Source organism: Danio rerio, chromosome 11 (genome assembly GCF_052040795.2).
Source record: "Danio rerio strain M-AB ecotype USA chromosome 11, GRCz13ab, whole genome shotgun sequence".
Taxonomy (NCBI): Eukaryota; Metazoa; Chordata; class Actinopteri; order Cypriniformes; family Danionidae; genus Danio; species Danio rerio.
The window spans coordinates 40,223,591-40,251,365 of NC_141031.1; the positions used below are offsets into that span (position 1 = coordinate 40,223,591).

The following is a 27,775-nucleotide window of genomic DNA, read 5'->3' on the forward strand; positions in this document are numbered from 1 at the left end:
TTTTATTTTCACCTATCTAACAAAAAGACATATGGATGATTCTTTAACTGCAGGTACATGTGGTGCAACTTACTTCTTTCAGCTTTTTTTTTTCAAAATGTTATGCTATACACTATCTGACAAAAGTCTTGTCGTCAATCTCAGTTGTCAGAGAAACAAATAATAAATTGATTTCTAGTTGATCATTTGAAAAAGTGTCAAAAAGTTGATTTTTTTCTGATGAATCATCTGTTGAACTGCATCTCAATCATCACAAATACTGCAGGAGACTTACTGGAACCCGCATGGACCCAAGATTCTCACAGAAAACAGTTTGGTGAAGAAAAATCATGGTTTGGGGTTACATTCAGTATGGGGGCATGTGAGAGATCTGCAGAGTAGATGGCAACATCAACAGCCTGAGGTATCAAGACATTTGTGCTGCCCGTTACATTACAAACCACTGGAGAGAGCAAATTCTCCAGCTGGATAGCGCTCCTCCTCATACTTCTGCCTCCACATCAAAGTTCCTAAAAGCAAAGAAGGTCAAAGTGCTCTAGGATTGGCCAGCCCAGTCACCAGACATAAACATTGTTGAGCATGTCTGGGCTAAGGTGGAGGAGGCATTGAAGATGATTCCAAAGAATCTTGATGAACTCTGGGAGTCCTGCCAGAACGCTTTCTTTGGCATTCCAGATGACTTTATTAATAAGTGATTTGAGTCATTGCAGAGATGTATGGATGCAGTCCTCCAAGCTCATGGGAGTCAGACACAATATTAATTCTTTTTCCACTGCAGCATGACTTTATATTTTAGGCATGATCATATTTTATTTTGGTAAAATAAGTGTAATCTAGAGGTCTTTGCCTTTCATATAAGCCACTTCTGATACCAAATGATCAACTAGAAGTCAAGCTATTATTTGCTGTTCCTAAAACTTGGATAGACAACAAGACTTATATCAGGTGGTATATATAAATACCACCTGGTGGTTTATATAGTCATGGATCACATGATGTTACAGGTCATAAAATTTATATAATGTTTCCTTCAAAATACATAACGGAAAAATTATGATATTTATTTTTGTCCAAATTAATCAGAATTTTCTATTATGTACCATTGTGTAATGAAAATGTTTACTTTTATTTTTTATTTTGGTAATATATATTACCAAAAAATGTAAAAAAAAAAAAAAAAAAAAAAATATATATATATATATATATATATATATATATATATATATATATATATATATATATATGTATATATATATATATATATATATATATATATATATATATATATATATATATATTATTAATACTGATAATTAGCCCCCTTCAAAATTTTTTCTTCTTTTTTAAATATTTCCCAAATTATGTTTATCAGAGCAAGGAAATTTTAGTATGTCTAATAATATTTTTTCTTCTGGAGAAAGTCTTATTTGTTTTATTTTGGCCGGAATAAAAGCAGTTTATAATTTTTTTTAAACATCATTTTAGGGACAAAATTAATAGCCCCTTTAAGCTATATTTTTTCTCGATAATTCACAGAACAAACTTTCATTATACAAAAACTTGCCTAATTACCCTAACCTGCCTAGTTATCCTAATTAACCTAGTTAGGCCTTTAAATGTCACTTTAAGCTGTATAGAAGTGTCTTGAAAAATATCTAGTCAAATATTATATACTGTCATCATGACAAAGATTAAATATTTCAGTAAACTAGAAATGACTTGTTAAAACTATTGTTTAGAAATGTACTGAAAAAATATTCTCTCCGTTAAACAGAAATTATATATATATATATATATATATATATATATATATATATATATATATATATATATATATATATATATATATATATATATATATATATATAAACCCTACATTGGCAGTCTACAACAACAAATTGTTTAAAAACAACTTTTATTTTTTAATAGATCAAGGTCAGTAAACCTTGTGTCAACTCTGTTACTGGGCCATGTTTTTAATTTAAAGGTAAAGTACAGTATGTAAGTATGTATGCATGTCTTTAATGATAAGATCTGAAGCACTGAAAGAAATGTCTGCTTTCTATAAGAAACAATCTTCAACTGAAATGTTCTTAATGCAAGAGTGATTTTGTAAAACATCTAAACTGTTATCATATTATCTAAAGCAACACAGAATTTATCTGATCACACAGTTGGTTGTTTATTAGTGGCTAAGCACTGCAGGTCGAAGGCACCTAATGTTTTTGTTAGCGTTTGTAAACTGTTATAACTCTTCTTCTTCCATTTCTTCCACCAGATTTGAATGGCAGCCCACATAACTGTATGCGGGAAAGTTGTATAATTTGTCACAATGATAGAGGGCAGTGTCAACATGAACCGCAGCAAAATTGAAGTCTAAAACTCTCTATTGCCACCACTTGTCCAAAGTTTCACTTACATTTATCCTTACAACTTATGAATTGAATAGAATGGAGCAGGGCCATAGTGGGACTGCTTTTCACCCTTAGAGTTTCGAGCCTTAGACCGGCTCACTTCAGTTCACGACTGACTATATTAAAATAATGTCATTTTCAGTTCAGTACTTTACAGAGAGGATTTATTTGAATTGTTAACACTATGTAATGCTTCAGAATCTGAATCTGGGATCAGAATCTGTTTTCTGTAAGTTAGTGCTCATGAATAACTTTGAAATTAAAAAATATAAAATAAATACAAAAATGTACTAAGGTACATGAAATTAAAACGAGATTAAAATCAAATGTTTAGAATTTTTTATTGACACTATCAGGTCTTTTTCAAGGAAATAGCTGCTTTATAACTTCAAATATTTGTCATAAATATGAGAACATTAAAGGGTATCTCCAACACTATTCTTTAAAACATCACAATGTCCTTTTCAGCAATATCTGAATATATGTTGTTGAAGCTTTTTTTGTTTAGATTTAATAAGTAATGTTAAATGATGCATTTTAGCTTTGAATATTTTTGTTTTGAATAGTTTGCATTTGAGAACTTAGAATATTCATATGTGTTGCTCAGATGGATACTCTGTTCATTTTGCATTGAGGATATGTAACATGTTAAAAAATTGTGTGCGGGCTCTTTAAGAACTGCGTAAATGTCAAATTTGCCAGCAGTGCGTTCTTTAGAAGACAGCGGAGTCACACAGTTTTCTAAACTGCATCCGTGATGGTTGAAATTTGAGGTTATATTTTGTTTACTTTCCTTTAATTTGTTTATGTATCTCTGAGTGAAAATAAAAAAGTCTGACAAGAAACAGATTTTATAGATTTCTTTATTTGATATCATTAACCTGCAGGCTGCATTCTGCTGTTCTGCTCATAGGACTGCGAGAAAATAAATAAAAAGAGTGGATCAGCGGTAAAATAATGATTAAAAATATTGAGGCTATGGTCAAATAAATAAAGGAATCAAAAAAGTGAGACTGCTCAGAGTGCAGGCAGCTAGGGACACCGGCCCTCGTGGCCAAAAAACGAACCAGCCCACTGGGAAAACTCCCTGTGCTCCCGATTAGCTAATCCAGGGCCTGGGCTTTAGGGAAATTTTTTTTTAAATTCCCTCGATTTATTGGCTCAAGTCGATACAAATGCACCATATGACGTCATTTTTCATTATTAGATTTTTTCGCTATTTAGAATTTTTTGCAAAAACTATTTCTACAGATCATGCTGACCAAAAGTAACGGAATTCAAGTTGATAAAGACGAACTGTTTTTGTTTAACTTGCGAACAAATCTAATGTAGAGCTTGCAAAAATGTACTTGAGGCGATATCTCCGTAACGCATTGATAAATGCGCAATGAAAAACTGGTCTCTTCACATTTGACAGAGCATGCCAAGTTGAATGATGTCAGATTTTCCCAGATCAGCCATTTTGGGTGTCAAAAAATGCTATTTTTTACAAATATTTTCACGTATCATTATAAAACATGGTATGCATCTTCAACACCATGCCCTGAGGTACTCAAAAACTTCTGGAACAGCACCTCCTTGTGGCAAAAAGTTATAAGCAATTTTTTAAAAATGCTAATAACTTTTTCTAAACTTTCCTCATTGACATGACGTGTGTCACTATATTCCCTGGATCATGTAGAGACCACTGACGCCAAATATGCCAAAATGAACTAAACTTCCTCTCCGCCATTTTGTTTTTGATTGAAAACCTATTTTTTTCTAACTCTTTTTAGACGTTTTTTTTTTTCTTTCTTCAATTTTCACCAAATCTAATGCATATGTTCTTCAGACCATGTTAGCAAATTGTTATGGAATTCATGTTTATACGTGACATGGTTTTCATTTATGCCACCGATAAATATGCTGGCACAAGGTCAAAGTTTGTCTGAGGCTGTAATTCTGCAATGTTTGAACATTGATGCTGAACTTTAGGTGTGTCATTGACACCTCACAATAACCACAACGCATACATTTGATAACAGCACCACCTAGTGGTCATGTTTTATAAACCCTTAACAAACCATCAATAATGAATAAATGTTAATTGCATAGGTTTACTGTGGTAAAATTGATCGTCTTATTCCTTGGGTCATGCTAAGAACATTGATACCAAATATGCCATATTTGGGCAAACATCCTGTCCGCCTTATTGATTTTGTTCAAAAAATTAGTTGCCACCAAATTTGACTCGAACCATCTTCAGACCATGCTGACCGAAAGTTATGGAAATCATATTGATCAGTGAAACGGTTGTCATTTACGGCATCGACAAATGTCCTAGCATGATGTCAAAGTGAATCTGAGGCTGCGAATTTGCAATGCTTAAATATATTGACACCAAACTTTAGATGCATTATTGTCACCTAACATCAAATTTGTAACTCTGCCACCTATTGATCAAAAGTTTTAAACCAATAAATCATTAATATGTTAATTGTTTTCTTGATTTTTGATACTTTAAGAAAAACATACTTCAAATGTGTTTAAAAAACTCAAGGTTTCACTCGGCCTGATGCTACTCACTAACCGTGTTGCTTTTGGCTTTTGGACTGCTTTGCTCATTTAGCCTCTGTACTGATTTGCTCTTTATGGCTCTGAACTGCTTAGCCCCTTTTTTGCTGATTGCAGCTATATTTAAAACTATAATCATTATTTCATTAGTGGCATGCACTCTTTGCATTTATGCTAGCAGGTAAGACTTTTGGATAACACGTTTAGAAATTGTCAACTATATTACAGTTAAAACATAATATAGTTGACAAGAACACTGTATGACACATTTTTTGTTTACAATAAAAAAACCTAGAAAAAAATATTCTTTTTAAAATCTTTGAAATGCAAAATGCAGCACTCTAGTTAAAGAATCACCCCTATTATAGGATCCCCTTCAAACTTTTTTGTAGGATTAAAAGCATGTCTTACTTCATCTCTAAGATCTCCTCAAGCTGTTTTCTGCGTTCCTGTCGGAGGTTGGTCAGATGGCCGTCTCTCTCAGACAGAGACTGTTGGGTGGAGGACAGACGCTGTTTGGTGGCATCCAGTTCTTGCCTTGTCTTCTCTAAAACATTCATCAACTCCTCCATCTGTGATATAAAGGGAGAGACAATCATTGAGCTGAGTGGAAAAACAAAGGCATCATCCATTTGGATGAATAAATAAAGCACAAACCTTTGGGTTGTCCATTGGGTTATCCTTGCGCTGGTCTTGCAAGATGTTTCCTGGGCCTTTTTTGTCCATCTGAGGGCCAAGCTTGATTCCTGGGCCCTTTTTAATTTGATCCTTGGTTTGCCTTGGAAAGCATACATAATGTTACCAGAAACATCGGATTGAATTCTGAAGCAATTAATTATAATATAATGATCCAAAATAATTATTAGAAAAATGTTAACAAATTTATCACATCATTCCTGAAATTTTTTTTCTTGTTTTACAGCACAAAAGTCTGAACATATTAAAATCAAGATACACTTGCTTGAGAAGCAAAATTAAGCAAAACTTTGAGTAACACTTTACTTAAAAGGGTGTTCGTAAGACTGTCATGAAACCTTTATAGTCATGACATGTGACTGGGATGTTATGCATGCTTGTAGTAACCGTCATTAAGTGTCATTCGCTCAGTTTTTAAATGCAAAGATAATAATGGTAACTGTTAGTAATGGTTAATGATAATATAAATTGTAAAATAATAATTTGGTTAATAAAATATATGTAATGTAGGTTAGGTTCAGTTATTTTGTGCATCAAAATATTTCTTCACTCAAAAAATTATTTAAATGTATTTTAAATGTGGGTCAAGACAAACTTATGTGGCCCACGTGTCAACTTTTAACATCTGGTCCAAATACTACATTTAACATTGGCCCATGTGTTGTGTGTCGCCTTAAAGACGGTGCCACCTCTGTCAAACCTGCGCCAAGTTTGGCCCACATGCTGTTTGCCAAAGCCGGATGAATGCCTGCTGTGCCAGCTTTATGCCAAATCTGGACCAGAAATCTTTGCTACCTGGGGTGATACCAAATTTAGTATTTTTGTCAATATAGTGAAAGTCAGGGGAAACTGAACGTTTCTGAACCAAACTGAGTTTGGTTCAACTTCTATGGAATAACGAAAGTCATAAAAGTAAAAGGAAAGAATTTTATTTTAGGGTGGACTGTGCCTTTAAATGTTCATTTCTGAGAAAAAAAAAACATCAGAATTAAGTGGATTTATGCACAAGAAAAAAAAACTGAACATTTTTTTTTCATATGTAAGCTCTCAATTTGAAAGAAATATTATCAGACCTTTATATACAAAACAAATATTAAAAATATACTCAAATTCAAATATAATAAATCCAAAGAAACTGAGAATTCTGTTAACTGAGAATATAAAAAGAAAGAATGAATTGACAATATGATCTTTATTTTGGTTCTCAAATGAATGCATCCTGGGTTAAGAATGTTTAGATACAGTTGAAGTCAGAATTATTAGCCCGCTTGTTTATTTTTTTTCCCCAATTTCTGTTTAAAGGAGAGAAAACAAATTTTCAACACACTTCTAAACAGAATAGTTTTAATAACTCATTACTAATAACTGATTTATTTTATCTTTGCCATGATGACAGTAAATAATATTTGACTAGATATTTTTCAAAACACTTCCATACAGCTTAAAGTGACATTTAAAGGTTTAACTAGGTTAATTAGGTTATCTAGGCAGGTTAGGGTAATTAGGCAAGTTATTGTATAATAATGGTTTGTTCTTTAGACTATCGAAGAAAACAATTTGCTTAAAGGGGCTAATAATATTGCCCATCAAAATGTTTTTTTTAAAATGTAAAACTTTTATCATAGCTGAAATAAAACAAATAAGATTTTTTCCAGAAGAAAAAATATTATCAGACATACTGTGAAAATTCCCTTGGCTGTTAAAAATATTTTTGAAAAGATTTAAAAAAAAAAAAATTAAAAGGGGGGCTAATAATTCTGACCAACTGTATTTGCACAAGAAAAAAAATTCCTTTGTTTGCAAATGCCTGTTAGTCTGACCTTTGTTATATAATAACTTTATAAAGTGTGTTTGATCTCAGGAGGAAGCATAACTATTTTACGTTTTGCCAATTCAGTGTCTAATTTGTACAAATTCATACAAGTTCAGTCTTACGAAATGTAGGATTATTAAAAGGACGTGTGGCACCAAACCAATCCCCACCCCTAAACCCAACCATTATTGGGGGATGAGCAGATCCTACTAAATTGTACAATTGAGATCGTACAAATTCATACGAAATAGCCACCAAATCAAAATTTGCCATGAGACAGCATTGCTTTTAAGTGAATGTCTGTGATCAGTGAAAGCAAATAACAAAACACGACATCACCATGAAATGAGAACCATCAAAACACCACACAAATGCAAACATGATAACCATGTAACATCACATGACCCAAAACACGCTTGGTTATTGCTCAGAAGGGACGCTGGACACCAGAGAAACACCCTACTTACCTGGGAGCGAGACTGACGGTGGAGGAAGAGGAGGGAGGAAGGATGCAAGAAGAAGGGCAGGAACGGGAAGGAAGAGAAGCCACAACACAGCAAACAGGAAAGGAAAGGAGAAATAAAACTTTAGAATACACCCAAAAACCCAACAGAAAACAGCTGGAAAGAGTCCAGACGCAAACTAGGAGTGGTTTTAAAAACACCTCCTAAAAAGTCAACAAGGCAGGATGCATGACGGCATCAAATCTCAAATCATCACCGTCAGTGGGTACATTCGCCACTGATTCCAGATCTGCAGGGACCCGTGAGAGTGCCAACATGCAGCAACCCAACCAGCCGAGCCGCGGTGAGGAATTGCAAACGGGGCGAGAGAAAGAGCGCTCAGGCATGAGGGTGTGCAAACCTACTAGAGGAACACCAGACCCTGTCTAAAATACCCAGCTCATTCACTGAGCACAACAGGCCCGAGGTGCTGCCCCGACGTCTCATGCAGGCCGTTTCAGAGGATATTTTGTCGCAGGTTGGTGGTTCATTCAGAGGAGTGAGAGGAGAGATTGTGTTAGAAAAGCAGAAAGAGGAGAGGAGATGCAGATCAGCATGTGAAATGGGTGTTCAAGGGGAAGAAAACAGGGTTCAGATCTTTGCCAGAGCCCTTGTATGAAAGCAACACCAAGCGGGAAGCATATCGATCATTGAAGCATGAGTGCTGTATGTGGAGAAAAAATACATTAACGCTGCAAAAAATGCTTTTAGCACTTGTTTCTTGTACAAACATCTTAAAATTCTTAAATCAAGCCGCATATTCTTGACAAGAAAAACATTTTGTATTGTTTTAAGAAATAGTGTCAAAATAAGTGAGTTTTTCCTTAAAAATAGCTAAATAATCTATTGATTAGGTAAGCTAAATAAACTTATGTCAAAAGATAAAACTAAATTATTTTGGTCACCCCATATACATTATTTGCTTGTTTTTTTTTTTAAACTCACTTACTTTTGACATATTATGTCTTAAAACATGAAAACTTCTCTAGGAAATGCTTTTTGATTAAATATTTATAAGAAATTTGGACTAGAATTAAGACTAAAATTCTAAGTAAGAAAGGCATTTTTTGCAGTGAAGATTTAGTAAAATAGCACTTTTTAAAGGGAGAGTTCACTTACGTTTAAATTTTGGCATTATTTATTTATTACTTCATGTCTTTCCAAATGATATAAGCTTTTTATTTCAATGGAACATGAAAGAAGATATTTTGAAGAATGCTGAAAATCAAAAAGTTTTGTTCTGATTTAAGATTTTGCCACATTCTCATCTTGTTATTTACTATAGTTTCTTTTATTTTTCGGCTTTTGTTTTTGTCTCATCTGCTTTCTAGAACCGTTCTTCACCGGATTTGAACCCCCTCGTTGCGGTCAACACCGCTCTGCATCTCAAGTCTGTCGATATACTGTCACACCTGTTGCAGTGCCCTAGTTTGGACACTTGAGGGCACTTGTTTGTTTTGTAGTTTCACCTCATTTCCCATAATCCTTTGTATCACTGATTGTGTTGTTACAGCTGTTTCATGTTTGTTAATTTAGTCCTGTCTTTATAAACCCTTTTGTTCTCTGTTTTAGTTGCCTTAGGATTTTGTGCTCCTCACGTTTGGTATGTTTGTCTGGTCATATAGTTTTTGTATTTTGATAATTCTTGGATTCCTGTTTTGTGTTTGTTTTCTTTAGCACTCTTTAGCACTCCTACCCTGTTTTTTCTGTTTACTCGTTTTTGGATTTTTGCCTGTTCTCTTGTTTGGACTAGATTTGCATCCTGCTTTAGTTCTGTTCAAGTTTGGAAACCTTTGTCTTTTGGAAACTTTAGTCTTTGTTATAATAAATTGCTGCACTTGGATTTTTGCATTTTGTGATCATTCCCCATTTCGTGACACATACGTGGCGAGCCACTAGACAAACTGGTAACAGCAGGAAAAGTCGTCCTACAGAGGTAAGCGATCAGCTAGTAAGCCAGAAAAGAAATGGCCGTCATACCCCTCTGCAGTGTTCATTTTAAAGATGAAATGCAGCCATACGTTGTGATCTCCAGAAATGTATATAGGGCTACGTTTTCAGAATGAGCCCATGTTGGAAAAATAATGACTTCCAGTGTATTTTCTTGTCCATAAAATGGAAGTCAGTAATAATTAAAAAGGTTTGGCTACCACGCAGTCTTCAAAGTACTTTCTTATTAGTTCCATCAAAAAAAAAAAAAAAGAGCACAATTTAAGTGAACGGTCGCTTTAATCTCAGTGTGCCTTTGAAGATGACACATTTACATGTTGCCATGCCAACATCAACACAACAGACACAGTATCAGAAGTGCAGTTTTCACACATCTAGCACAAAGTGAAAGAAAAGTAAAGTGCTAAAACTGAGGAAACATTTTGATCAAATCTGAGATACTTCACACACCAAAAACACATATTATATAACAGATATAATGATAAAAGAAAACATGCACTCTGACTGATGCACACATACAAGTTCTGTTCCAAAGCCCAATGAGGTGACAAGCTAGGTGCCATTTAAGTGGACTTCTAACAGGGAGTCTGTTTGTGCATATACGGCTTGATTTTAAAAATTCTAAAAGTTTTGGGTTGATATAATTTATTAGTATATTCCTAAAATAAATATCAGTTCAGTGAGGCGGCTTTTAAAAAAACAACAACAATAATGCTATTTGTATTATTTTCTCTTTTAATATATATATTATTCCTTCATTTTCTTTTCAGCTTAGTCACTTTATTAATCTGGGTCGCCACAGCAGAATAAACTGCTAACTTATCCAGCATATGCTTTTTACTCAGCGGATGCCCTTCCAGATGCAACCCATCACTGGGAAACATCCATACACACTCATTTACACACATACAATACAGCCAGTTAAGCTTACACAGTTTACCTATACCACATGTCTTTGAATGTGGGGGAAACCGGAGCAACCGGAGGAAACCCACGGCAACACGTGGAGAACATGCAAACTCTACACAGAAATGCCAACTGACCCAGCCAGGGCTCAAACCAGTGACCTTCTTGCTGTGATGCGATCGTGCTACCCACTGCGCCACCATGACGCCCTATTTTAATATATTTTAAAATGTAATTCATGGGAAGATAAATATAAATTATCTGATGTTGATTGTTGATGAATGAATATTCCATTTTTAATTGTCACATTATCCTTCAGAAATCCGGCTAATATGCTTGTTTGTCGCTGAAAATATATTTATTATTATTATTCATTCATTCATTCATTTTTCTACGGCTTAGTCCCTTTATTCATCAGGGGTCGCCACAGCGGAATGAACAACCAACTTATCCACGATATGTTTTACACAGCAGATTCCCTTCCAGCTGCAATCCAGAAGTGGGAAACACCCAATACACATACATTCATTTATTCATTCATTTTCTTTTTGGCTTAGTCCTTTATTTTAATTTGGGGTCACCACAGTGGAATGAACCGCCAACTTATCCAGCATGTTTTATGCAGTGGATGCCTTTCCAGCTGCAACCCATCTCTGGGAAACATCCATACACACTCATTCACTACGGACAATTTAGCTTACCCAATTTACCTGTACCGCATGTCTTTGGACTGTGAGGAAAACCGGAGAAACCCACTCCAACATGGGGGAAAATGCAAACTCAGAAACGCCAACTGACCAAGCTAAGACTCAAGCCAGCGATCTTCTTGCTGTGAGGCGACAGTGCTAATCATTGAGCCACCATGCTGCCCATTATTATTATTATTATTATTATTATTATTATTATTATTATTATTATTATTATTATTATTAAGGCTTCATTATTAGGGCTAATTAAAAAAAACAAAAAAAAACAATGCAGATTTTTATTAAATTTGAAAATTTATTTTTAAATATATTTAAATACTTTTATTATTACTATTATTATTATTATTGTTATTAAGGCTAATTAAAAAAACAACAATGCAGATTTGATAATTTTTTTACATGTTTTTTTTTTAAATATTTTAAATACTTTTATTATTATTATTATTATTATTATTATATTTTTAATAAAATAGTGATACGCATTTTACATTTGTCAGTATATTTCAGATAAATACCCCTTTTAAAAGAAATTTTTTTGAAATGTTTTGTCATAAATTAATTTTAAATAAATGAAATTTGTCTCACGCTGTAAAAATCATTTCACAAAATATAATAACAATCATTGTTTTTGTTACTTTAAATTAATAAAGTTTCAATTAAACATTTTTAGCTAAACAAAGTTTAACATATTTTTTGTTTGACTGATATTAGATGACTAGAAAGGTTGATTAAAAAAAAAACTATTTTACAGTGCATTTTTATCAGTTTGTCTTTGATAGCATTGTAAAAAAATACTGGGTTTCACACAAATTTTTCATGTTAAGTTAACTTTTTTCAATTGGATTGAACATAAAACAATTGTTAAAACAAAAGTTGTCCCCCCAAAAACTTAAGAATTGTGTTGTCTCAACTCATTTTTAAAATATTTTGAAGAAGCAGCAAAGGTCCATTTTATTTTTGAGTGTATTATATACATTTCAGTGCTAACCTGTCAATAAAAGGCAATCCCAAATAGCATCACAAAATGCTCAAGATGTCAACTATCTATTAGACAATGAGACATCTCACTGAAGATTGGAAGTGAACCATGTACATGTGCAAGAAACAGCAGAAAATATACAAGCACTTCTTTTCTAAGCTGTCTCGGTCCACTGATTTTCCAACAATGCAATGTGGCACTTATTTACATCATTATAATGATTAATAAACATGTTTTATCAGTTTTTTTAGTTAAACAATGCAGTGAACAAGAGACAGCATTAAATCAAACAGGCGCACAGCCGTTGCAGTCACAGATAGATCAATGCAGCCGAGCCGTGGTGCCAGGACAGAGCACTCACTTTCCCAGGAAGTCCCACACCATTCCCCCAATCTGCTGAGGGGCGGCGGACACTGAGGGCGGAGGGTCAGAGGGGGCTCTGCCACCAGGGCGGGGCGAGGGGCGGGTAGCAAGGGGAGGGGGGCTGGGCCACAGTGAACAGAGGTGGAACACCAATGAAAATGGCAAGAATGATAGATAGATAGATAGATAGATAGATAGATAGATAGATAGATAGATAGATAGATAGATAGATAGATAGATAGATAGATAGATAGATAGATAGATAGATAGATAGATAGATAGATAGATAGATAGATAGAACAAAACAGCAGTAGATGCAATGACAGTGCAATAGAATAATAGATGACATGTCAGATTGATAAAGGTGCAGCAGAATGATAGATAAAATGATAGAGATGAACAATAGATAGAACAGCAGATATAACATCAGAATAACATATAGAATGACACCAAGATAAAAAGATAAACAGAACAGAACGATAGATAAATCAAACAATAGAATGGCAATTAGAATAACAGAATGATAGGAAGAACAAGGGAACGATGGATTGAATGACAGAAGGACAGATTGAACGGTAGAAGATTGGAAGAAGGTAATGATTAAACGACACAATAGAGCGATTAACCGAATGATAGAACAATGGAAAGAACAGCAGATAGACAGAATGATAATTAGAAAAATATGAAGGAAGAAAAAATGAAATAAAGAAAAGAAGAAAGAAAGAAAGAAAGAAAGAAAGAAAGAATAAAGAAAGAAAAAAAGAAAGAAAGAAAAATGGAAGAAAGGAAATAATGAAAGAAGGACGAACAAAAGAAAGAAAGAAAGAAAAAAGAAAGAAAGAAAGAAAGAAAGAAAAAAGAAAGAAAGAAATGAATGTAGGAAAAAGAAAGAGAGAATGAAAGAAAGAATTGAAAGAGAAAGAAAGTAAAAGAAATAAGATAAGAAAAGTAGGAAAGACAAACGAAAAAGAGAAAAACATTAATAAAGAAAGAAAGAAATTAAGGAATGAAAAGAAGGAAGGACAAAAAAAGAAAGAAAGAAAGAAAGAAAGAAATGAATGTAAGAAAAAGAAAGAGAGAATGAAAAAAAGAATTGAAAGAGAAAGAAAGTAAAAGAAATAAGAAAAGAAAAGTAGGAAAGACAAACGAAAAGATGAAAAACATTAATAAAGAAAGAAAAAAGTAAGGAATGAAAAGAAGGAAGGACAAAAGAAAAAAGGAAAGAAAGAAAAAAAGAAAGAAAGAAAGAAAGAAAGAAAGAAAAAGAAAAAGAAAGAGATAATGAAAAAAAGAATTAAAAGAGAAAGAAAGTAAAAGAAATAAGAAAAGAAAAGTAGGAAAGACAAACGAAAAGAAGAAAAACATTAATAAAGAAAGAAATATATTAAGGAATGAAAAGAAGGAAGGACAAAATAAAAAAGGAAAGAAAGAAAGAAAGAAAGAAAGAAAGAAAGAAAGAAAGAAAGAAAAAAAGAAAGAAAGAAAGAAAGAAAGAAAGAAAAAGAAAGAGAGAATAAAAAAAGAATTGAAAGAGAAAGAAAGTAAAAAAAATAAGAAAAGAAAAGTAGGAAAGACAAACGAAAAGAAGAAAAACATTAATAAAGAAAGAAATATATTAAGGTATGAAAAGAAGGAAGGACAAAAGAAAAAAGGAAAGAAAGAAGGAAAGAAAGAAAGAAAGACAATGGAAAAAGAAAGAAAGAAAGAAAGAAAGAAAGAAAGAAAGAAAGAAAGAAAGAAAGAAAGACAATGGAAAAAGAAAGAAAGAAAGAAAGAAAGAAAGAAAGAAAGAAAGAAAGAAAGAAAGAAAGAAAGAAAGAAAGAAAGAAAGAAAGAGAAGCAGTACAGAAGAATATGAGGATGAACAAAGAAATGAATGGACCGTGAAAAAACAGAAGGAAGTGAAGGAAAAGAGAAAGACAGAAGAGAGAAAGAAAGAGTTGGCGAGACGGTATAAAAACAGAACAGAAACACACATGATTAATCAAAGCACATCAACACTAAAGCATAAGCATGTCAAAAGAGAAGAAGCAGAGCTGGAGAACCAGAGGAACTCAACCTACACTTATAAATACTTATTAAACATAAACAGCACACACTTAAACTATGTCAAATCAAACTGGAATTTTTGCCCAGCACTTATATTAGATTAACAATTTAATTTGATGTAATATTACAATACTAATTCAATATGATCAATAATAATGTATTATCATTTATATTATATATAATAAATGGTTATGCCTTAATTATCACTGATAGTAAGCAAATGCAATTACTGTTAATTACATGATAATTAATCTTTTGTTTTGTTCACCATCATTATTATGGCTACTTTTAAAGCGGGCAACGTTAGTGTGAACAGCAATTTAAGATGATGTAAAACCTGAATACCTGAACAACACCTCAACAGAAGAATTCAGAACAAAGAAGAAACAAATATGAAAGCGTTTGTTCATGAACAAACACAGAGAGTAATTTAAGGAGAAGCGCATGAAAACAGAGGCATTTCACAACCATTAAAAAACACAAGCTTCACATCTATATTCAGAGCATGTCAGAAACACAGAAAACTGATGACCTCATGAATGTGTGATTTTAGAAAACAGCACAAATATTTGCAATGGTCATCATATTTCAGCTCTTTGAGCACTCTGAGAATACAGCATGTTTTGTACTGCGTCAGTAACAGAAAAGCCCTTCACAGCAGCAGTTTGATGTTTATACTCTGGCAGAATTAAATATTAGGTACAGTAGAAACTGTCAGCGGATGCTGTCAAGGCACAACATAACAGCAAAACTGGAGATCAGTACTGTAGGCATACTGTAGGTACCATAGTTAGCAGAAGTAGTTTCCATCTCAATGCTCCTGAATTGCAAAGTTTTCACTACCAGGCAAACATTTGGACACATTTATTCACTGCTTACTACTATTTTGAATAACAGAAAAGGTTTTGTTAAATAAATAAAAAAACACATTAAAGAACTGCTAGAATGGGTTTTTGAAAATTGACCATCCATGCAGTGTGTAGCACAGCTCTAAGTGAAATATCCAGCTAAGGCTTAAATCTGAAAGTGCACCGTGTTTAAAACTATTGATTCATCTATAAAAGAAAAAGAGTCGACTCATAGTGCTCCAAATGAATCGTCTTAATACGCTTATTTCACACGACCACCATTTTCAACCCAAGTTCATTCTGAAGACGTAGTCCCGTGGACGTTTCTGAAAACGGTGAAATACGTCCCGGGAGGTACGTATGGCTGCATTTCATTTTTTAAGCAAACGCTACGGGGCGGTGTGACGCCGTTCCCTTTCGCCCTTGCCGGCTGACCGCTTACCTCCATGTGGAGGGCTTTCTCGCCGCAATCAGTTTGTTCGGTCAGCTCATCGTGTGCGTCGGCGGACTTCAGATGCAGAGAGGAGGAGTTGATAAATGCGTCTGGGTTTGAGTCCGGGGAAGAGTGGTTCCAGAAATCAGGTAAGACAAAAACAGAATTCAAAAAATAAAGCGAACGAGTTCATAACTGGGTGAGAACATGGTAAAATCCGAAAAAGTGGTAAAAAAAAAAACCAAAAAACAGACGAGGGCTTTTTTTTTTCTAGACGGCTTTTCTAAATTGTTGCTCGGGTTTAGGGAAGTGAGCGGGCGGGTCAATCGGTAAAACTGGTTGGGTTCAGGGAAGGGTGGGTCAGCCGATTGGCCGGTCGCGCAGTCAATCATGCGATCAGTCAGACAGCGGCCTCTGGTGGGTTGACACGAGAACAGCGCGGGCGTGAACGGCTCTCATGAGAGACGTTCGAGATACGAAAAAGCGCACACAGCCGCCTCTCGCGGATTCGCGAAAACAAAAACTGCACAAATACGTACCTCCCGGGACTTATTTTGCGGTCTCGAGAAATTCCGCTGGACTACGTTTTCAGAATGAGCCTGGGTTGACCATTTTAAAACACTAAAGCGAGGCTGCGGTAGGAACAAACTCGGAAGTATAGGATCAGCACTGTAAACATTGCAGCAACATGTTGTGTACTACAACCCCCCAGCTGTTGCCACAATTGCAAAATGCAGATATGGTGTAAACATCACTTTAATATCATTCAGTTCAGTTTAATTTAATCAATTAAATGCAAATTAGGCATCAAACAACATTACAATCTCTTTCAGAGTAATACGTCCAAGTGTCCGCCTAGGCTTCAGTTCATGGCAGCAGGTAAACACGGTGGGGACGCTTCCCTGCTTCAGTCTATGTAACCTGTTGAGCGATAAAACAATGCAGTCCTCTGTAGTACACCCTAGTGTTGTCAGTAACAAGAGGGTTACCATTTAAGCGCCTCTGATTAGCCATAGTATTCACCAGTGCTCAACAGAAATGACTATGATTGGCCGTGAAGGTCCTCAGCTCACCGCTCTTCACCGAGTGCAAACACAGATACACGGACATTGGAGCGTTTAAAGCCGTGAAGATCAGTCGAATTATTAGCAGATCGCTGGTCTGTGTTTGGGCTCGGTGAAGTGCGGTGAACTGACGACCTTCACGGCCAATCACAAGCATTTCTGTTGAGCACGTGAACACAATGGCAAATCAGCGCTGTTAAAAGAACGCAATCAACAGTGCCTTAAATGTTAACGGGTAATAGACTTCTTTTTTTTTCAGTACCGAAATTCAGTATCGTGGCATGTCTAATATAGTGAAAGAATCAGTTCATTAACTTTAGTTTGATAAATGGCATCAAAAATGTGTGTTTGGGAAAGAAAACGTTAGATAACTAATGCCATTTCCCTTAACTTAGCTGAAAATGAGGTCCAATATTCCTTTTTATTTTCACTATTCATTCAGAACGGACATTTGAGTTAATCGGAAGGCGGTGAAAGTATAAATTTGTGTCGATTTCTCTTCATTGATAAGATATACACCCAGGCACACAACATTCCTGTGTGACTCAGGCAATACTTCCAGGTTTCTTCCCACCACAGCCTCGATTTTGCTGTTTAAAACGGCGGCCGCGTGAAATCAGCCCATAATGAGTCTTTAGCCGTGTTGGAATCATGTCACGTAGACGCTGTGCTCTGAAGTGTGAGGGAAAGTTAGAGTTGATTCCCTACCCAAAGATGAGGTTGTGAAGAGTCTGTGGTTGTGGTTTACTTTTGCAAAAATACCTCAGCATTATAGCCCAAGCCCTGTGATGTGTTCCTGTCATTTTTCTGAAGAGTGCTTCAGTAATCTACACACTTAAGCCGCCTTTCCACTGCACACAACATTTGGACACGACTGTCGTAATACACCCCCTTGTGGCAGTCGGTTCTGAATTTTCAGTTCTGAAATGCACCATGGGAGAGAAGCTGTTCTCGCAGTGTCCGAAATAAAGCAGTGCAAAAGCAAGAGCCAGCAATCTCTGTGCGTTCACCATGATTGAATGAATGAATTGAATGAATACTAGAAACTCATAGACCACTAAAAAATATTAGAGACAACATAAAAAATATATTACTTTATCACATACATTTATGAATAGAAATGTTTTTTATATATTGACTTTTTCTGATTCAAAAAATAACCAAAAAACTAATATTTGTCATTTCTCGCACACGGACCAGCATGGACAACATTGGAATATATCACATTCAGTCGGCAGGTCGCATATGGTCTCGCGGGTCTTCAAATATTTCATTGGATCCGTAGCTCAATTCGCATCTCATTTTACGGAGAAAGAAAGATCGGAACTTCACGCAGCTCCTGGACTACTCTCCTTTAAAAATAAATGACTTCCGGTCTGTTGCTTGTTGCTTGTTGCTTGTCGTGTGCAGTGGAAAGGAGGCTTTACAACGGGTGATTCATCGGCCATTTGTTACAGGAAGAATCAGAAAAGACTATATGGGACTTTGCAGAGCTTGACAGAACCTTTACAGTAGACAGTTTATGGACCAGTTTCTTCTGCCACTTCACCAGTGTAAGTAATGCTGAGTTCAGACTGCACGATTTTTAAAGTAGTCGTGTCACGGATGTTTTCACACAGCATGACCATCTGGGTTAGCGTTCTGTCGGTGCTGTGTTTACACTGTAGGATGGATCGGTGACAGGACAGTTCACACTGCATGACTTTTAAATAGAAAGAATCACGGACAACTTTGTCCAAACTAAGTCTCACAGCCAAGCAAACATGAATAGTGACATGTAAACAACGCAAGGTCACGCAAAATATCTTTCGTTTTTAAATACATAATGGAAAAAGAAGGCTTTAGCTTTAGACACTTGTGTTGCTCGCCTGGCTTTTGAAGAGAATTAACAATCTCTCCTCAACTTTTTTTTTTTTACTTTTAGACCTGATTGTGATATTGATCAGATGACACGTCAAGCAGACAAAATACTGCTGCCAAATTTACACTAGTTTTTCCTCCATTTCTTGGGTCCAAATAAACTTAAAATGAGCGCTTTTAACTTCTCCCCCAGCCTCCCGCTGGCCCAAACTAGTGGATGCTGCTCTCTCATTGGCTGTGGGTGATCGCTGATGTTATTTTCAATCAGAACACATTCACATGGCATGATCTGAGTTGCTGACAGCTCTAGATATTTAACATGCCAAATGTTAAATCTCACGGGTGTCTGCGACTCATCGGCGATGCTCTTTTATCGCGTCGTTGATAGTTCACACTGTGTGATTGTCACTCACGTGAACGAGCACCGATTGTCAGCCTTTATTGCCAATTTAATTTCTCAAAACCTGTCGGCGAGTCAAAATCAGGGCTAAAATCATGCAGTCTGAACTCGGCATTAGTGCGATTAAAGTGGTTGCCATTATGTATTATTATGTAATTGCGTTTTGCTACTTGTAACTGCTTGTACTGTGTCTGGTTAACTCTTTATACTCTCATATCACGTCTAAAGCCACGTTGAAAACGTGACGCGTACAGCTTTAAGGAATGCGTTTGTGAGCTTGCGTTCCACTGCCATTTGTCATTGCTATGGCCACCGTCAGCTGTTCCAACACTTGTGCAGAGGCCATGATACAACCTAGCTCCAAGCATCAACTTTCTTGCTGTAAGGCGACAACGCTACCCACTGCGCCACTGTGCAGCCCCATGTACAAATTATCTTCATGGAATATGATCTTTACTTACAGTTTTTCTCAGTCGCTTTGGTGCATTTCTCACAACACTATTTACATTTGCACAGCAGGTCATGTATTTCTCAAAACAATTAGTCATCTGTGCACATCCTAGTAGCAGTTTCTCATTCCTTCCAACAAATTGCAAATGTTTTCGGACATGCATCAATTGCTTTCATTCAACTCTCTGCTATTTATAACATAATCATCTGCTTATGTCATGTCAGTCAAAATTAACTAAACTTGTAAATGCTGAATAGTCATTCCATATAAAACTAATTGTCCTCATTTAATTACTTGAGTCATTACATACAAAAATGTTAAACTACATGTCAAAATCGGTCAAGCAAACTTGATAAAACATTTATTTTTAACTTTATTTTCCTGAAAATGTCTTTAAAATTGAACAATTTAATGAATTATTTACAGACCTGTGTATGTTGCAGGTTCAGGTCCAATATGTACTGCAATATTGTGTACAGTTGTGCACAGCTCTACACAAAGGGAGTTTATGTTTGTTGTAAATAAAGGTGTGTTTATTCTTTTGCACAATGCTGTGAATAAATTAGAATTGCAATGAGCAAATGCAGTAAAAATGTGAAACATACATATTCAGTGGGTTGTACTCAGATACCTCAGTAAATGCAGTGATGTCTAACTTTTCTGTTGTTTTCAAACAGCTGTGCAAATAGTATATAGTGCTGTCCTGAGCATTTTCAGGAAGTGTCACCAAAATCTGACTTTTTTGCATTGAAAAAATGTCCAGAGTAAGCTCATAATGAAAACATGACAAAGCCATTTGACTATCTTGTTCATAACAATGGTGTCAGGACATTTCATTTTGAAAAATGCATTAACTGTTGTGCAGAAATGCACTAGTGTTGTGAGAAACGCACCAAAGCGACTGAGAAAAACTGTAATATTATTCATTCATTCATTTTCCTTCAGCTTGGTCCCTTAATTATCAGGGGCCACCACACCGAAACGAACCGCCAACTATTCCAGCATATGTTGCAGATGCCCTTTCAGCCGCAACCCAGTACAGGGAAACACCCATACACTCTCATATTCACACACTCATACACTACGGCTAATTCAGTTCATCCAATTCACTGTTGGCGATTGCTAAGGAATGCAGCCATGCAACATCAGACAGATTTTTTCATCCAGGTTGCCATTTAGTCTAGATCACAGGTGTCAAACTCAGTTCCAAAAGGGCCGCAGCTCTGCACAGTTTAGTTCTAACCCTAATTAAACACACCTGATCAAACTAACTGAGTCCTTCAGGCTTGTTTGAAACCTACAGGTAAGTGTGTTGGAGCAGGGTTGGAACTAAACTGTGCAGAGCTTCGGCCCTCCAGGAATTGAGTTTAACACCCCTGGTCTAGATCAACGAAATATTTGACTGGTAGTGTTCACTATATAGCACTGGAATGCACAACATCACACAATAAAAAGCATTGCGCATTTTTAAAAAAAATGTCTTTATTTCCTTACCTTTCCAACTCCTGAATCTTCTTATCCTTGTCGTTTTTCTCGGTCTCCACCTCTCTCAGGATCTCCAGTAACCGCTCCACTTCATTCTGAGCTTTGCTGGACTCATCTTTAAAGTAGGAAACCTCTTTTTCCAGAAGTTTGACTCGATCCACGTACTCAGGGTTTCCACGCGAGCTCTGCTGCACCTCCACTTCATGGGCCTTCTGTTTGAGCAATGACACAAAATCAGTCAAAAAATCAATCAAATCAATAGCTGCAGAAACATTCCCAGCTCTGAATGCCATTCTCAGACCAACACAGACACCAGCACTACAGCCTAGAGGAGCTTTGCGCTTCACAAAGCAAAAGAGCCAAGCTTTTTAATGCAAAACAACAACAACAACAAAAGTTAAATAGAGGGATAATTCACCCCAAAAATTAAATCTATCTATAATTTACTCACCCTCAGCTGTTTCCGAACATTTATGAGTTTAATTATTCTGTTCAACACAACAGAAGATATTTTGAAGAAAGCTGAAAACAAGTAACCACTGACTTCAACCAACCATAGTTGGACATACTATGGACAACTCCTATTGGTTTTTACACTACGTGATAAAAGTCTTGTCGCCTATCCAAGTTTTAGGAACAACAAATAATAACTTGACTTCTAGTTGATCATTTGGTATTAAAAAGTGGCTTATATGAAAGTCAAAAGCCTCTAGATTACGCATATATAACCAAAATAAAATATAATCATTTTAAATAAGTTTAATGGGACAGTAAGGTGTCACTTCACTTAGACAAAAGTCTTGGCACTTAACAAAAATAATGTACAGTATAGAATATAAATTCAAGGAGCAGCGGAAAAAGAATGAATATTGTGTCTTCATCAAGATTATTTGGATTCATCTTCAATGCCTCCACCTTTATCTTACCCTAGACATCCTCAATATAGTTTATGTCTGGTGACAGGGCTGGCCAATCCTGGAGCACCTTGACCTTCTTTGCTTTCAGGAACTTTGATGTGGAGGCTGAAGTATGAGAAGGAGTAGTATCCTGCTGAAGAATTTGCCCTCTCCTATGGTTTGTAATGTAATGGGCAGCACAAATGTCCTTATACTTCAGGCTGTTGATGTTGCTATCCACTCTGCAGATCTTTCGTACGCCCCCATTCTGAATGTAACCCCAAACCATTATTTTTTCTTCCCCAAACTTGACTGATTTCTGTGAGATTCTTGGGTCAATTCGGGTTCCAGTAGGTCTCCTGCAGTATTTGTGATGATTTGGATGCAGGTCAACAGATGATCCATTAAAAACAATCTACCTTTTGCCACTTATCCAAATGATCAATTAGAAGTCAAGTTATTATTTGTTGCACTTACAATTGGGATCGATAACGAGACTTTCGTCAAGTATATGGGGGGCAACTTAATTGTTTTGTGTTCGATCTACTTAAATTAGTTAAACTAATAAGATAATTAAATCCTTCAAGTTGCCCCAACACAAATCAATTGTGTGGAACCCAGTTTTTTTTTACAGTGTAGGAAAAACAGTTACTATGGAGGCCACGGGTTACAGGTTTCTTCAAGATATTTGTCAAAATATTTTCCCTTGTGTTCAGAAGAAGAAACACTTAAAGCTTTCAAACAAGCAAAGGTTGAGCAAACAACGACAGAATTTTTATTTTTTGAGTAAAATCCCTTTAAATACAAATATTTGGTTTTAAAACCCACGTCGATTACTGCAGAACTGAGGAAGATGCATCATTTGTTTTAAACACTGTAAATGCAGCCTTGCTTATTAAAACACTGCAAGCATCCTGAAACACAGAGTTTGCACAATGAAACACATACAGTACAACACAAAAATAAAAGTAAACTGGTCACATTTTACCAACGCAACTGATCAAAACTGACATAGTGGATCATATACAACACCAAAAGAATGCAGCAATATTAATAGTACCAAATGATGTTGTCACAAAAACCAAACATTTTACCAATGCAAGTGATCGAAGCTGCAGATTGTAAAACATGACATGAGAGGGTCTGAACAGGACAGGGGAACATGCGTTGCATCATGCAGAGGTGGATTTTGGTTCAGTGGTAAGAGTCTTTGCAATGCTGTGTTCAAGTCTGGGAATTAACTTCCACAAATTAGTTACAAATTAGTCAACATTGGAAGGATGAGGAAACAACAGCGCTTTTTGAAATCCATTGTGTTGTGTCATTTTATTTTGGTTTGCATTCTATTTGTGGTTGGTATTGCTACATATCATTTATACAATACAAATGGTACATTAACGTGAAAGACATTCAATTTATGTTTCCCAAGTGGTGTTTAACAGGGATATTTTTTCAACACCTTTTTAAACATAACAGTTTTAATAACACATTTCTAATAATGACATTTTTATTATTATTTAAATAAATTTTCAATTTAAAAGTTTGATAGTTTAGGTTAACTAGGCAAGTTAAAAAAAAAAAAAATTTTGTCCTGTTAAACATCACTTGGGAAATATTTGAATTCAAGAATAAAATTAAATAAAACAAAACAAAGAAACAAACTATATATATATATATATATATATATATATATATATATATATATATATATATATATATATATATATATATATATTTATATATATATTTATATATATATATATATATATAAAAAAAAAAAAAAAATATATATATATATATATATATATATATATATATATATATATATATATATATATATATATATATATATATATATATATATACATACATACATATATTTTACTTAATTTACAATAATTTAGGTAAAACGTTTTTCTTTTAGTCCTTTGTATATAAAGGCAAATAAATAATAATAAAATTAAGCAGGTTGCACATTTAAAATTTATTTCAAAATTATTTTCTTTTCAGCTTAGTCCCTTTATTAATCAGGGGTCACCACAGCGGACTGAACCGCCACATGTAAAATTGTAAATATCAAACAAATAATATTTAATATTTTTTAAATTATTTTATTAATGCTTAACAAATAATAAAATCACTAGATGCTAATGCTTAGTAAATGATTCATAGTGTGTAGTTATTATAAAGTGTTATCGTATGTTTCTAGTATGAATTTGTATGTTATTATTATGCCCAATGTAAAGTCAATGGCAGTTTTTTATAATAGAAGTATATGGGACAGTTGCTAGGGTGCCGTAAGTGGTTGCTAGGGTGTGGCTAGTAAGTTAAAAGGTCATCAGTAATTGGCAGATTGGTATTCTGGGTTAAATGAGCCCAACCGTAAGTCTGTATGACAGTCTGGCGCAAAGTTATGAGGTCACAAAGTTTGGTCCAATGTTAAGTCAATGGGACTTTTACAAATTTTCTGGGTCAGTTTTCGAAAGACTCTAAGTCAGATCAGTTGGAAAAGATATAGCAACTTAATTCAGTACAGTTTAGAGGTTTGGAGCTAGTTTGGTGTTTGTAGTATGTATGGTCTAGGAGGAGATGCGTTCCTAAAATAGTCTTAGAAGACGAAAACGGAAGAATAATAAGTTTATATAACAGTATGTTGGCTTTCTCAAGCCACCATAACCATAAACAAAACTCAAACAGACAACAACAACAACAACAAAAACAATCACAACAACAGCAATAGCAACAAAAAAAACCTAGTGTTCGCAATGTTGATTATTAAGAAGCCATATCTTAAAATGACACTTAAATTAATTAAATAATACACAATCTTAGACTGCAGTATAAAATTCCACTAATGATGAAGCTTAAAATTGATCACAACTCCTGCTATCTAAAGCAGCACAGCCGAATTGTTTACACACCTTTAACAAAAAGTTAAAAGAGTAGTAACTATAACATAGTTTCCTCATGCTTTCAACATGTGCTGGTGCAGATCATAGAGACACTTACGGGGTTGTTCATTTGACTGAACAGCTGCTCTGCCTGCTACATTGCAAAGGAGGGAATTATGGGAAATGATGAGGAGGAGGAGGATGAAGGGACACAAGCTTTATCATTAGCTCTTCTTTCAGGTTAATGATAATCTTCTAAATTGTAAAGTCGAGAAGAAAAAAAACCCAGAGAGCAACAGAAGAAGCCTGCTGAGTCTCAAATCTGAGCGAGTCGCCTACCTAGACAGCATTAAAGGTGCTTTATGTAAGTTTTCGACTCTTCTAAAGCATATAAATGCTAGCAGATATTAAAGAAAAGTGCTTGTTTATCTGAAAAACAATGTTAAAGTTGGTTGTTCTTCTTTAAAAATGTGCGTTCTATGTCATTGTTTTAGTCTGTGACTTTGCCCACTACTAGTTTAACCAATTATATTTTGACATCCCAGGTTGCCTTGATGGAAAAAACAGTGTGATTAATTTTAATTTTGAAGGCTGTGTCAATGTATGTGGAAACGGACGGAAATGTGACAGTTGCAACCTCCAGAATGATATAAAATCCACATGAGGTGGTTTTTAATGGACAAATAATACAAATTTTACAACAATAAACATTCGATGATGAGTTTACAGTGTAAGGTTTGGTCGTCATGCACACTTGCTCCTATTGGTGTTGTCAATCTGGCAACCTATGTGTGCATCAAGACTGAAGAGGAGGAGCCAGGTGAAAAAAACCCTCTTCAATATTTTAAATTTGAACTGCAATACCTAATTCAACCACTATGAATTAGGAATTAATCATACATGCAGCACCTTTATTTATCAAATATAATTTTTGGACATTTTTACTAAACTGTGAGCCTCTGGTAGTAAAAATAATTTGTTACTTAGGCTGGTGGCTCGCTGGGCTTTGAGACAGAGCTGTGGTCAGATTAGACAAATTAAACAAAGGCAGCAACATCTTATCAGAAAGGCTCCTTTTAAAGGAGTGACCATTAGTCTGATGCAGAAAACACATTCAATGAAACAACTGGATAATTCATTGAATGCAATTCCAGCGGTTAGGAGTTAACTGATATGGGTTTAAAGTGCTTCAAGATCAAGCTGACCGATGGCTCATATAACAGCAGAGTTCATACAGAGAGACCACTTTTGATAAATTCAATGCACCCATAGTGTATACAAGCATACATTTGTTTATAAAAAAACATACTGTATATGTTTATTTAATATGTTTACTATGTAACTATACTAACAGATTAATGATAGCAAAAAAGACAGTTAAAATAATTCTATTTCATTTATTTATATTTATTTAAACACAAACTGATGTGAGTTACTGCCTTCAATAAAAATCTATACAAATGGATGTTCATTCATATTTTAACATAGGCTCATTTAGTTTCTTTAATCTGTTCAGAAATCAAGACAAGAAAAAACTGCACAGTTCTTTTGCATAGACATGTATATATTAGACATTTTTATTTAAATCAAAATAATAAGCAAGTATAAAAATAACACTATAAATGATTACTAAGCATGTATGTCTTGTTTTCCTCTTGTTTTGTTTTACAAACATCATAAATACCTTTTTAAATTCCTTTTAAAAATGTAGAAGGTAACAAAATAATCCCAATAAATGAAATACATTTTTTTGGTAGTAAACAAATATGACATTTCTGGGAAATAAATCTAAAATGCTGCATTAAAAATAATAAAAAATGAGTCTTATTGTATGCAAAACTACTTAATAAACATGTAAATAATAAAATAAATAACAAAATGTCTGTTTGTATAATCCGTCAACAACTAATTCAACTGTTAGATTGCTGCAGCTGATAATGTTATAGTAGGCAAAGCTCAACTGATCATGAAAGAGAGTCTTGCTGTACCTTTTGTAACTGCGTCTCCAGTTTATTGCACTCCTCTTTCTTCTGTTCGATGGCGATCTCGAGAGACTTGAGTTTGGAGTCTTTCTTGAGGCCTGACGAGGCCAACGAGGACGCATGTTCCTTCAGATCTATCAGACTCGACTGGAGGAAGAAGAAAGAAGCTTAAAGTCAGGGCACAAATACCACGAGTGTGTTTACAACAGTAATCCAGTTACTAACCTTATTCTGAATAAAACAGTTTTAAGATTAAGGTGTTTTTGTGAGTATCTTTTAGAATGTTTTAAGCTTTTAAATGTCACTTTAAGCTGAATACTAGTATCTTGAAAAATATCTAGTAAAATATTATGTGCTGTCATCATGGCAAAGATAAAATAAATCAGTAAGTAGAGATGAGTTATTAAAACTATTATGTTTAGAAATGTGTCGAAAAAAATCTTCTTTCCGTTAAACAGAAATTAGAAAACGAAACATACAGAGGGGCTAATAATTCTGACATCAACTGCACTCTATACTGGATTTTGATAAT

The 27,775-nt window shown here is 34.8% G+C and overlaps 1 protein-coding gene across 20 annotated transcripts in view; it reads right to left on the reverse strand.

Annotated features, from left to right (window-relative positions):
- erc2 (ELKS/RAB6-interacting/CAST family member 2) overlaps positions 1 to 27,775 on the reverse strand; it is a 118,780-nt gene that overhangs the window by 10,169 nt on the left and 80,836 nt on the right. For 4 of the 20 annotated variants that reach the window (XM_087274156.1, XM_087274154.1, XM_087274172.1 and 1 more), the window contains 5 exons: positions 27,250 to 27,390; positions 21,484 to 21,686; positions 12,883 to 13,005; positions 5,625 to 5,745; positions 5,379 to 5,539 (listed from right to left, as the gene is read on the reverse strand). In XM_087274156.1, coding sequence (XP_087130282.1) covers positions 5,379 to 5,539; positions 5,625 to 5,745; positions 12,883 to 13,005; positions 21,484 to 21,686; positions 27,250 to 27,390 — 749 coding nt within the window. Of the gene's footprint in view, positions 1 to 5,378; positions 5,540 to 5,624; positions 5,746 to 7,943; positions 7,956 to 12,882; positions 13,006 to 17,534; positions 20,015 to 20,901; positions 21,687 to 25,379; positions 25,416 to 27,249; positions 27,391 to 27,775 lie in introns of those variants that run through there. The other 16 variants (XM_087274162.1, XM_087274158.1, XM_087274173.1 and 13 more) reach the window with 9 other exon arrangements.